General features: G+C 51.5%; 1 protein-coding gene across 2 annotated transcripts; it reads right to left on the bottom strand.

Moving 5' to 3' along the window:
* Positions 1-1344: 1344 nt before the first annotated feature.
* On the bottom strand, positions 1345-10200 carry IFI6 (interferon alpha inducible protein 6). 2 transcript variants are annotated; one of them, XM_025856794.2, is made up of 6 exons: positions 10091-10200; positions 9029-9124; positions 8598-8681; positions 8360-8509; positions 3979-7240; positions 1345-1579 (listed from the first exon to the last, which is right to left on the bottom strand). In XM_025856794.2, the coding sequence occupies exons 2-5, from the start codon at positions 9096-9098 to the stop codon at positions 7134-7136; spliced, it is 411 nt and encodes a 136-aa protein (XP_025712579.1). In that variant the 5' UTR covers positions 9099-9124; positions 10091-10200; the 3' UTR covers positions 1345-1579; positions 3979-7133. The 2 variants fall into 2 exon arrangements, with proteins under 2 accessions (XP_025712579.1, XP_073759215.1); XM_073903114.1 differs by having other exon boundaries at positions 1345-1552.
* Between the last annotated feature and the right edge of the window lie 2199 nt (positions 10201-12399).

The raw sequence follows: 12399 nt of genomic DNA, 5'->3' as shown, positions 1-12399 counted from the left end.
GATGTCCTTTAAAGTCCCTGCAGGCCCTAAGACCGCGCAGAAACTCAGGGGAGTGCCGCTCTCTTAGGCACAACCTCATTAGAGGCATCTCAGGGAGGATGAGGAAGTTCATGGGTCAGAGGAACCTCAGAGAAGTCAAGTGACACCTGGAGGTGGGGTCTGGTCTCAGCTCATCACTGATTCAATGAGTCGGTTAAGTCTTAGCCCTCAGAACGTAGGGGCTGGAAGGACAATTCTGTCGTCAGAAGATAGGGAAGTGAGGCCCCCGACAGAGGTTAAATGAAATTGCTCCAGGCCACAGAGCAAATCAGTGGCAGGGTCAGGGTCAGGGAGCAGAAAACTAGTATCTACTGAGGACCCAGTATGTGCCAGTCCAGTATTAGGCACTTGACACATCACATCATTTAATGCAGTACGGCTCCATTCTGCAGATGAGCAGACTGAGGTGCAGATGGCGGGACTCTTGTTCCGGGTCATATAGAGATAGGGCTGGAAACCAGGTTTGCAGACTCCTTGTCCTACAGCACTTTCGGGTCTACATTTAAGGTGGGGGGTAAGGAGGCGGGGCGTGTCCAGGAGAGTGAGGGGGAGGGTGGGGCTGTGCTTCCGGGACTTTCCTCTCTGAGGTCAGAGGCCCGAAATAGTTGCGCTCCAGTGGGCGCCCCGAAGCTTCGCCACACTTTATCTGCCCTGCCCGCAGCGGGGAGCGGTCTAGACACAGCGCGCGTCCCCTCCTCTGTCCCCTCTCCCCGCAGAGCGGCGTGAAACTAGCCAAACGCTCGGCGCGCCGCGAACGTGCCCCAGGGCGCCCCGGCGCGCTGAAGCTGGCGCAGCTGCTGCAGCGGCTACGGCGACACATCGCCGCACGCTTCCGCCTCTCGCCTCCCAGCGCCGCTACCCTCCGACGGCAGCGGCGCTGAGCGTGCCTGCCGCCGCCCCGCGCCCGCCAATTAGGAAGCAGAGGCAGCCTCCGGTCACGCCTCCCTTGTGACGTCACGCGGCCGTCCAGGAAGCCCCGCCCAGTGGCCTCGCTTGGGAAAAGCCTGGTGCGGGGGGGGGGGCGGGGTGCGGGCAGTGGATTCCCATGTGAATCGCACACATACCTGCCCTGAGAAATAGAGGCAGGGTGAATAGTCTTCTAATTTTAAAATGTATTTATTCACTCAGTTGCTCTTCATCCACCTTCATCTGTCTGTCCATCCATCTGGACCATCCACTCAACCATAGCTCTTGGGCGCTGTGTGCCAGGAGCTGAGCTGGGTGCTAGCGATAAATAACAATGAACCCAGTGCTTGTGTTCAGGGAGCTCGGAGTCTAGTGAGGAAGTCTGACAGTAACAAATGCTTACACCAATCATGCTTTTATTACAATCGTGATCCATTCTAGGAACATAAGGTACAGGCTGCTGGGATAACGGAGTGTTTAATTTAGACTGGGGGCTTGGGTCTCTGAAGAAGTTATATTCGAGCTGACTCCTGAAGCAACAAAAGTGTTCCAGGCAGAGGGAAGAGCTTATGGAAAGGCATTGAGGTTGGCACACACTTGGAGGGTTCTGGAAAGGAAAAAGAGGCCAGTATGGCTGGAAAAGAGTTGGGGGAGGGGAAGCAAGTTGAGGTAAGACTCTGGAGCTTTGAAGGAGCAGATTATTTAAGACCTTGAAGACAAGAGTAAAGGAGTAGAATTTTAAGTGTGATAGGCAGCTGGGGGAGGGCTTTAAGCGGGAAGGAGGGGGTCACTTTGTTTTGCTTTATTTTAAGATCTTTGAGGCTCTGTGTGGAGAATAGACAAGAGTGGACACAGGGAGACCCATTAGGAAGACATTGTAGGTGACCTCCAGGACTGAGGGTAGTGAGCTAGATGATGAGAGGGGGCCATGTGGGTGGAGAGCCGTGAGGAGACTCAAGAAATAATTAGAAGATAGGATCTACAGGCTGGCTGGTTGCTGGATTGAGTGTGGGGGATGGGTGGGATCAAGGGAGATTAATATTAAGTACTTTTATTGGACAATTATTTATAGAGTCCTCGCGGGGTGCCAAGTACTGTTCTAGAGCACCTGTCAAGTTTCAAATCCTGGTCCTGCCACTTGCTAGTTGTTTACCTTAGAGAAGTCATTTCACCTCTCTCTGCCGTGATCTCTTCTTTTAAAAAAGCAAGGATCCTTAATAACATCCAAGAGGATTGTTGTCAGGATTAAATGAGTTAATATATGTAAAACCTTGGATCTGGAGGTCTGGGACTGGGCTCTGAGGCTTGGTACTTGGACTTGGTTACTTGGGAGTGAGTGCTTGGGCCTGCTTCTTGGAGTAACCAAGGCTCCATTTCTTGAGCCTGCCCCTAACCTGATTCCTTTCTCTGGGGCTTCATAGCACATGAGAAGGGTGTGACCCTACCTGTCTGCACTGTTTCCTCCACAGAAACCTCAGATGGAAGGGAAATAGAAGGTTGCTCTGGACTTCTCCATGGGGCCTTGCTGGGGCCCCTTTCTTTTCCCCCTAAGCCAGGCAGCCCATACTCCCTACTCTTCTGCCCCTCCCCCACAGCCATCTGCTTAAAGGAAGTGGCTCTTTAGCTCTTCACAGGAAGCCACAGGCCTCCTCTGCCTCAACTCCCTCCAGCCACTGCTGACCCAGGCCCCCTGCTGGCCCAGGCCCCCTTCAAGCCCGAATCCAGGGATACCCTGTACCTGGCATCACTCTCTGCTGCCCAGCCAGGAAGTGTAGGGGGGTGTTCGTCTCCTTTTCATTTAGATCCCTGTGGCTCTGGTTTGGAAGAACAGGCTGTAGGCCTGGGGGTGAGACCTGATTGCAGAGGGTCCTGAATGCCCTGCTGGGGAGTTTGGAGATCTCAGCATTGCAGGACTGAGGGCCGGCAATGCAAGGGAGAGGAGGGGCAGGGATCCTCAGGAGTGACCACTTCCGTGAGCTTCAGGAGCTCGTGCTGTAGAGCAGGGGCAGGGTCTGATTCATTTTGGTCTTCAGCATCCCTTGTGGTGTATGCCCCAGGGAGGGCTGGTGGTAATTGTGAAGCTGCTAAAGGATGATGCAGGCTGAGGGAGATTCAGAGCGGGATTGTACTGCCACCTGGTGGCCATAACAGCACATAGCGCCATGGGATGCTGGGAAGTCGGCCCTGAGAGGGAGTGAGCTTACTTTCAAGGGTCTTGGGGGCCAGGGAGGCCCTTAAAGAATGAAAGAAATCCCTATGTGAAGGGATTTTATTAAAGAGAAAGACACTTCTCACTTGAGTACTTGGGAAAGACATTCTAGGTCTAGATGAGGGTTCAACTCCTCCCCTCTTCCATTTCATAGACTAGGACACTGAGGTCCAGAGAGAAATGATGAGGACAGAGGACCTCAGTGTTGTTTTCCATCAAGTCAGTCACACAGATGGGATCTATTTTTGGACTTGTCTTAGGGTGTGGTCTCAGAATGAGGAACTGCCCTGCTGGTCTCTAGTCACCCTCATTTGTGACCAAACATGGCATCTCTCGGCGCCATCACCCACCTTAGTCACCAAAGTTGGCATCACAAGGTGGCTTTTGGCAGCTTCTAAAAATAAAATCCACTCTCAGAGGGCCAGGGTCAGACATGACTGAGAGGATTCCGAAGCATGTACTTCAGGCTCAGCAGTTTTAGAGCAGGGGATACCTCCGAGACCATAATATCCAAGCCCCCTTGTTTTAAAAATGAGGAAGCTACGGCTCGCAGAAGGCAGGTAACCTGCTGGAGGCACCACCCTGTTGCTGAGCCAGGACTCAGCTTTTTGTCTCTCTGAAGGCCATTGCCAAGGAGGAGGCTAAAAGTGCATTAGCATCTCCTGACTTGTTGCATAAGTGAATTCTGGTTTGTGTTCATTGTTCTGCCTCACACTTTGTAGAAGGATGATTGTGGCCCATGATGGCTCACAAGGGCCAGGATGGGTAAAGGGAGATGGGGGCAAGGAGGGGGTGACAGGGAGGGAGAAGGGGGTCATAGATACTTTGTGGGGGCTCCTAGTTTGTGCACTGTGGGCTCCAAGGAGGTGGGAACCAGGTCTCTTCCACCACGGTGTTCTCAGCAACTGGCACAGTGCCAGACACAGACTGAGTGCCCAGGAAATGCCTGCAGAATGAACACAAGGAGTTATCCTGCAGAGACCCAAGGGATCCTGTGGGAAGAAGAGTGTCTCCTCAAAGACGGGTCATTTTCAGTGTCATTCAGCCTGAGAAGTGCTGAGGCCTCAAATCTGAAATCCTGGGGGCTGAGCTGTCTGTCTGTCTCTGGCCTTGAAGCTGTTCAAGGGAATAAGATACCAAGGGAAGGGGCGCCTGGGTGGCTCACTGGGTTAAAGCGTCCAACTCATGGTTTCAGCTCAGGTCATGATCTCAGCGTCCTGGGATCAGGCCCCGAGTCGGGCTCCACGCTCAGCAAGGAGTCTGCTTAAGGATTCCCTGCCCCTCCTCTCTCTCTCTCTCTCTCTCTCTCTCTCGTGCGCGCGCTCTGATTTTATTTATTTGCGAGAGAGAGAGAGAGCACAAGCAGGGGAAGTGGAAGGCAGAGGGAGAGGGAGAAGCAGACTCCTCGATGAGCAGGGAGCCCGACTCCAGAAATGATCCTAGGACCCTGGGACCATGACCTGAGCCGAAGGCAGACACTTAACCGGCTGAGTCACCCAGGCGTTCCAAATAAATAAATCAATCTTAAAAAAAAAAAAAAATGCCAGGGCACCTGAGTGGCTCAGTTGGTTAAGTGTCTACTTTTGGCTCAGGTCATGACCAGGGGTCCTGGGATCAAGATCCGCATCCACATCCGTTCTCCCTGCTCAGCAGGGAGCCTGCTTCTCCTGCTCCTTCTGCCACTCCCTCTGCTTGTGCTCTCTCTCACTCTTGCTCTTTCTCAAATAAATAAATGAAATCTTAAAAAAAAAGACACCAAGGGAATAAGTGGGGGGTTTATGCTCCTGGGGGCAGGGTGCCCATCCTAAGGAGAAAGGAAGAACAGGGTCTGTGAGCTCCAGAAAGTAAACCCTGACTCCAAAGTCACATGATCTAGTTCCTGGTTGTTATTTGGCTTTTTTCTCTCTGCTTTATCCTTTAATCTTACAAAGGAGGAAACTGAGTCACATGAAGTGAAGGGACTTGTGTTAGGTCTATAGGACTCCAGAGGAAATTCCTAACTACTATGCTCCACTGTCTTATTGGAAAACCTCAGCCTCATCTATGCTGGAGAATGCTGAGTAAGAGGTTAAAGGCCTGTGTTTACTCAGACCAGTGTTAAAGGGGGTTCAGCTCCCCCATTCTCAGGCCTACATGGTAGTGACAGTGGGTATTACTAAGGGTCCCCGAGAGAAAGAACAAGAGATCCAGTCATTCTTCCCATGACTATTGGGGAAGGTGAAGGGGTAGATGAGAGGAGACTGACCTCAGGTTCAATTCTACCCACATATATTAGCACCTACTGTGTGCCAGGCCTGTGCCAGGCATTGGAGAGGAGAGAGAAATTAGAAACAATGCCTTCCCTGAAGGTGTTGAGGGATATACACTATGTCTCTGGGATGTCAACCCTATAGACAAACTGGGGTGCAGGCCTCAGTAGAGTGTGATGCTTGAGACTCCGCCTCCCTCTGGAGGCAGAAGTCCACTCTCTGCCCCTCTGTGGACGGCCCCAGCCAAGACAGGACTCAGCTGAGGCCCCTGTGGTGCGTATTGGCTCAGGGGACTCAGCCCAGCTTTTGCTCCTGGACACAAGCCATGAAGAGAGTGTGAGGAGCAGGTGGTGTCTCTCCCACCTATGAACCTCTTCCACGAGCAGTGTTTCTCTGGGGCCTGGGGCAAGCCAGCTGAGGCACACGATTGCCAGCCACAGAGATGGCGTGAGATCTGGGGGCAGGAGCGGGCAGGATGGGACCTCTTACCCACCCTCCCACACACATTGGTAACTGGAGAAGAATGTCTGGATTATAAGTGGGGTGGGGCAGGGGAGGCCTGAGCACAGCTGCAATGGCCCTTTTGTGACCAGCTTTTGTGGTTCACACATGACCACTTCCCAGGGATGCAGATCTCCACAGGAGGCTGGTCTGGCGTGGAGGCTGGTGTGCCCACTCAGAGACCGGAACCCTGGTGCTGGCACCAGCCCTGTCTTCACTGCCATTTGATTTCTGGGACCCCTATGCAACCCCACCCCACCTAGGTCCAGGCACCCTGGTTCACCTGGCTAGGCCTTGCTAACTTTGGATCTCCCCAAAGGTTTGGGTTGGCCTTTCCTTTCCATTCCGAAGGTGTAAAGGCTCCATACGCGAACTGTCCATTTGATTCCCCAGAGTTCTTGGAGGGAAGGAGACCTGGCCCGAGCCATGCCCTCAAAAAGCTGGTGTTACACACTTTCCCCAAGGAAAAGGTCTGGCCTTATATTCTCCATCTAAGGGAGACCACTCTGTGCTTCTTCAGAGAATGGAGATCAGGCTTCTCCATCTCTGCCTAATCAGAAAAGTAGCTGGAAGCTTCTCCCACTGAGAACAGACTGAGCTCTGCCTCCCCAGGCACCCTGTGAAATCGAGCCTGAGTGTTCACGCTGTGGCAGGAGGCTCTGCTGGGAAGGAATCCCAGAGGAGGGGATGTCTCAGCTGGGTTATGAGCTTCAGAAGGACATTTGAGGCAGAGAGAACAGCACGTGCTGAGGCCCAGAGACAAAACCACCTGGTTGTGCTCCAGGAGCTGCGGTTGGCTCCAGGAGAGAAGGGGTCGGAGGTGTGTGGAGAAGGCAAATCGGAGCCATATCTTGTTGGGCTTCTCACAGTAAGGGTGACTCACAGAAAGCAAAGCATTTTCTTTCTTTCTTTTCTCTTTTTAAGATTTTATTTATTTATTTATTTGAGAGATAGAGCAAGAGAGCACAAGCAGGGGGAGCGGCAGGCAGTGGGAGAGGGAGAAGCAGACTTCCCGTGAGCAGGGAGCCCGATGCGGGGGCTCGATCCCAGGACCCTGGGATCATGACCTGAGCCAAAGGCAGACGCTTAACCGGCTGAGCCACCCAGGTGCCCCAGGGCAAAGTGTTTTCTGATTGAATTTTATTCTGTTTTCACTTAGGTCACTGATGAGTGTGACAGAGAAAGCCCCGGGCTACAGTTGGAAGGAGTGGGTTCCCGGCTGCTGCTGGCTACTCCTCATCGTCCACCTCCTCCTTGCCGTTTCCGAGGAATTTGTGGACAGTGTAGCCTAGAAAGGCACCAACCTTGCCCATGAGGGCACTGCCACCACTGGTCCCTGTAAAGCAAATAGAGCCAGGTCACTTCGGGCCCAGGCGCCAGACCCGAGAATCCAAATGCCTGGAAACCATTAGTGAAGTCCAACTTCTTTTCCAGTTAGAGAAACAGGGGCCTTAAGAGGGGACAGGACTTTTGCAAAGTGAATCCTAGTTCCCCCTTGACTTGCCATCTCCAATCAGAGATGTGTTTCAAGATGGAAAGTACACCAATAACAGCTCATTCTCTTCACATCTGCGGTGAACACACCGTGTTATTAATAATGCTCCCAACAGCCACCTCAGTGGTGACCTCCCTGTGGGGCCTGGGGGCTTACAAGTAAGGGATTTCATCCTCCTCACAAGCGTGTGACATGCACAAGCATCTTACAGTGCAGGCCTGTTCCTAGCCTTGCCCACACCCTTCACCTCCCACTGCTGGGGTGTGGACTGATCTGTGTCTTCTCTTCTGCCCCCTCTGAGAAAGACTATATTCTTTTGGGCTGGTTCTTTGAGCTTTTGTCATCCAGAATTGAGAGCAGATGGAAGATTCAGGAAGGCAGAGAGGAGTCTGCCAGGGGCAACTTTTCTCTAGGATTTTGGAGGCCTCAGAGAGAGAGGGAGGGAAAGAAAAAGAAAGGGGTGGAAGAGAGAGAGAGAGAGAGAAGTGAATGCGTTTCTTTTAATTAAAAAAATTTAAAAAAATTTTAAGTATAATCTTTACACCCAACATGGGGCTCGAGCTCACAACCGGGAGATCAAAAGTCACATGCTTTACCAACTGAACCAGCCAGGCACCCCTCTCCACCACCTTTCTTTGCCAATCTGGTTCTCTGGGATTGAGCAGATTCATAAAATGTTATATTGAGGATGGCCATCCCTGTTAAAAGATGAGGAAACTGAGGCTTGTCGTGACCTGGCCAAAGCATCAGTGAGGCACCTGGCCTTGGTGGTTAAAAGCGAGGCATAAGACCAGGTTCGAATCCTGACCCTGGTGCTAATTAACTGGGAGAACTCGAGTAAATTACTTAGTCCCTCGGTGCCTCAGTTTCCCCACTGCAGGATGGAGATTGTAAGAACACCCGACTCATAGAGTCACCTGACCCTGGCGTCCCCGCCCGAGGGCCCGGCCGCCCACTCACCGAGGCTCTGCAGCGTGGCCACCAGCCCCCCGGCGGGCACCCCGCCCCCGTTCGCCACGGCCGACCAGCTCATCAGCGAGGCGGCCACCGAGTTGGCGGCAATGCCGGTGCTCATGAAGCCCAGCGCGGGCAGCCCGGCGGCCAGGAGCCCTGGAGGAAGAGGAGGTGATGAGCAAGCGCCCGCAGCAGGGCCCCGAGCCGCGCCCCCCTTCCCGAGCTTTGCGCTCTCCCGACGCACCTCCTCCGACCGCCATGTAGGTCAGCGCGCCCCAGAACCCGGAGCCTCCGCCTTCCGAGCCTTCTTTTCCCTCTTGTCGTTTGCCTATCGGGAGGGGACAAAGTGGAGCGGGGAGCAGGGCTCCCTACTCTGTGCCTGATGCTCAGGACCACCCCCATCCTTCCATTTCGGGGAGCCTCCCTGAAGGGAAGAGACTTCACCCAAGGCGCCGTGTCTGGCGCCTACCTGGCACAGAATACCCTTCGGTGGAACGGAGGAATTGGCAGGTGGGGAATCGAATCTGGGACCCTGGCTACAGCGACCCGGAGCTGGCCATCGTAATAGGCCTCCTCGTCTTGGAACCAGGGACCCTGAGACTCTCCGCCGGGATCCTGAAACTCTCCCACTTCTGAAAATTATCCCACAGGCCTCCCTGGTGCGGGGATCCTCACCTGCCTGCGCCCCGCGGCCGGCGAAGAGTAGCAGGTAGCACAGGAAGAGCGACACCGCCACCTGCCGCATGGTGGCGCCGCGCGCGGACTTTGTCACTGGCCCAGAGGAGAGGGAGAGGGAGAAGGTCTGCAGAGCCCTTTTGCACCCGCTCGGTGGTTTTCCCCTCCTGTTCCGGAAGGAGTCCATAAAAAAAAGCGAGGTGCTCTGAGTTGAACCCAGGACCCTCCTAAGGAGCCGCGGGCATTCAATTTCCTCGTGACAACAACACTCACACAGCAAATTGTGCAGCCTAGACACACGCTCAAGCCTGTTGGAATTCAAACCTTACGCTCTTTCCACTATAGCACAGAATAGGAAAATACATATGCCCCCAAACTCACCTCTAATGTGATCTTTGTCAGCTCAAGGAATTTTCCTTGAATTAAAAACGACAACCTCCCATATATTGAGGACTTAGCACTTTATGACACAAGGTCATTTATACCCATAACAACCCCATGGGGTAGGTACCATTGTTCTCAACCATGTGTTATAGATAAGAAAGCTGAAACGGGGAGAGGTTAAGTAATATTCCTAAGACTGCCCAGCTAGGAAGTGGCAGTCAGGATTTAAACCCACAGTCGACTGATGCTCAAACCCACACTTCCAGATCCAGATAACTTCATCTATCCTCAAAGATGAACTCACTGTCACCTTAGATCCTACATTAAAGGGGTTTCAGAAATCGTCCAGTCCTTTGGGCAAGTAAGGTAGCTTGATCTCCATTTTACAGATGACAAACTAAAGCCCAAAGACGTGAAGTGCCAGGGTTAAGGCCACATATTGCTGAGTTGGTACCTATAATCCAAGTCTCATGTCTCTTGGGGTTTGGTACCCCAAGCCCCTAAAAGCCCCCAACCCATCTCCTGGGACCAGTCCTAGTCCAGGGCACTACAAGGGACCCAGGGGTATAACCTCCCTGAGGAATGGGTATCCTGGCTCTCGGGGCATGAGGCTCACAGGCAGGCAGCCTGGCAGAGGTTAGCAGCTTGATATTCATACTTTCTAGCTTCTGGGTTTACCTTGGAGGAGGGGAGAAGAGGAATCTTCCTTTCCTTCCCGGAGCCTGATGTTAGATGGGAACAGCAGTGAGGTAACAGCTCTCCGGCTGGAGGCTGGCTTTTTGTAATCACATTTGGACAGCCTCCTCTCCCCCAGGCAACCAACCAATCCTCATCTGAGTTTCCATTTCCTGGACTCACCCTGGGTTTTCTTTCCCCTTTCCTCCAGCTCTGCTTGGCGCTGGCATCTCTGCTATATCCACTGGCAGAAACATGTAATTGAAGCCAGGGACTTTCTGAACAGCTAAGAGTATTCAAAGCAGATCATGCTAGAGTGGGATCCACGACCCTGCTGGGCTTCTTGAAGCCCAACCACCAGCTCCTCTCAGGATGCAGAGGCCTTTCACAATTCAATTCATAATAATGCCTACCATTTATCAAGCACTTTCTGCACAGCAGGACCTATGTAAAATACCCTATATACATGATCTCTTTCCTATCCCACAACAGTCCTGCAAAGTATCATCTATTGTTTATAATCCTCATTCTGCAGAGGAGGAGATTTAAGCTTGTGGAAATAAAGTCATTCGATTCCATGTTTTCTCAGGCTGGCTGCTTCTGAGTGACGGCATATGGTAAGACCAGTGAAGGCCATGTACGTGAGGCCATTAGCACACATCCTTTGCCATAAAATGGGTCCTCTGGTCCTGGTAAATGGATTGAGCATTCTTTAAACCTTTGGATAGTTATGCTTGAGAAGCACTATGGGTAAGAAACGCAACGCATGTTTGGAGTACATAAACAATTCTAGGGGCATCTGGGTGGCTTAGTTGGTTGAGCGACTGCCTTCAGGCTCAGGTCATGGTCCCAGAGTCCTGGCATCGAGTCCCACGTCGGGTTCCCAGCTCAGCGGGGAGCCTGCTTCTCCTTCTGACCCTCTCATGCTGTTTCTCACTCTCTCTCTCTCTCTCTCTCTCAAATAAATAAATAAATAAATAAATAAATAAATAAATAAATAAAATCTTTAAGGAAAAAAAAAAACAACAATTCTAGTAAGAATGAATCATTGCCTTCTCCAAAGTGGAAAGGGGCTGATATAACTGACCTGCCACCAGGTGGCTGGCGGTTCTCCCTGATACACTGCAGCCTACTGTTGGCTGCTTGGCTATTTGTTGGCGGTTGTTAGATTAACTTTGGAGAAGGAGTCCAAGTTTCGGGGTCCATTCATAGCCTCCATCTTTGCCACCATGACCATTTTTTTTTATGGATTTTTTCCCCCAAAGCGATAGAGTTGCTAAGTTCAGAGCCTGGTTGACATTCACAATATGGGACATATGACTATCTGGCTGGACAGCCTCCAGCCACGTTGTACCTTCAGGATCATGTGATCCACTGGATTTAGGTTAAACTCCATCTATCACCTGGCCTCTGTTAGTCTCCACTCTAACCAGAAATCTATGTTGGTATTTTGTGTCTCTTAGTTTCTGTGTCAGCTCAGACTCCATGTCTTTAATAATCTTTGAAAATTGTGAATATTCTTCTTTTTCCAAAGCACAGTTACCTTAGTAAATGGCAGCAGATCCCTTTGTGGAAGGATTGGAGGGACATTTACTCTATGTAACTATGTATCATTCACTGCAGAGTTGTTCCTTAATGGAGCATAACCTGTCCTGCAGTCACAGTGTTCTGGTTATATGAACTCAGATCTAGGGTCTGGATGAGGGACTGTGATTTTCCATTGTGGCAGCTAATGTCAGTCTTCCACCTATCAGCTCTTGATTTTTTTTTAAAGATTTTATTTATTTATTTGACAGAGAGAGAGAGAAAGCACAAGCAGGTGGAGTTTCAGGCAGAAGGAGAGGGAGAGGGAGAAGCAGGCTCCCCACTGAGCAGAGAGCCTGATGCAGGACTCAATCCCAGGACCCTGGGATCATGACCTAAGCCAAAGGCAGACGCTTAACCGACTGAGCCACCCAGGCACCCCTTGATTTTTTTTTTAATATAAAAGTCGAGGGGAGGGGGGTGGGGGGATGGGTTAGCCCGGTGATGGGTATTAAGGAGGGCATGTATTGAATGGAGCACTGGGTGTTATACGCAAACAATGAATCATGGAACACTACATCAAAAACTAATGATGTAATGTATGATGACTAACATAAGATAATAAAATAAAATTAAAACAAGCAACAACAACAACAACAACAAAAAGGTGAGAGGGGGCACCTAGCTGGCTCAGTCAGTAGAACGTGTGACTCTTGGTCTCGGGGTTATAAGTTCAAGCCCCATGATGGGTATAGATATTCCTTAAAAATAAAATCTTTTAAGCTATT

This window comes from Callorhinus ursinus, unplaced genomic scaffold (assembly GCF_003265705.2).
Source record: "Callorhinus ursinus isolate GAN/ISIS: 27379988/994484 unplaced genomic scaffold, GSC_fseal_2.0 scaffold18, whole genome shotgun sequence".
NCBI lineage: Eukaryota > Metazoa > Chordata > Mammalia > Carnivora > Otariidae > Callorhinus > Callorhinus ursinus.
Note: the sequence above shows the minus strand (reverse complement) of the source record. Positions and strands in the feature narration are given on the sequence as shown.

Bases quoted from the DNA above. Each gene is read 5' to 3' on its own strand.
- IFI6 (XM_025856794.2), bottom strand. From the start codon at position 9,098: ATGCGGCAGGTGGCGGTGTCGCTCTTCCTGTGCTACCTGCTACTCTTC. The intron at 8,510-8,597 runs GTGCGTCGGGAG...CTCTTCCTCCAG, and splicing joins CTACATGGCGGTCGGAGGAG to GGCTCCTGGCCGCCGGGCTG. The intron at 7,241-8,359 runs GTGAGTGGGCGG...TTTGCTTTACAG, and splicing joins GGCCACGCTGCAGAGCCTCG to GGACCAGTGGTGGCAGTGCC.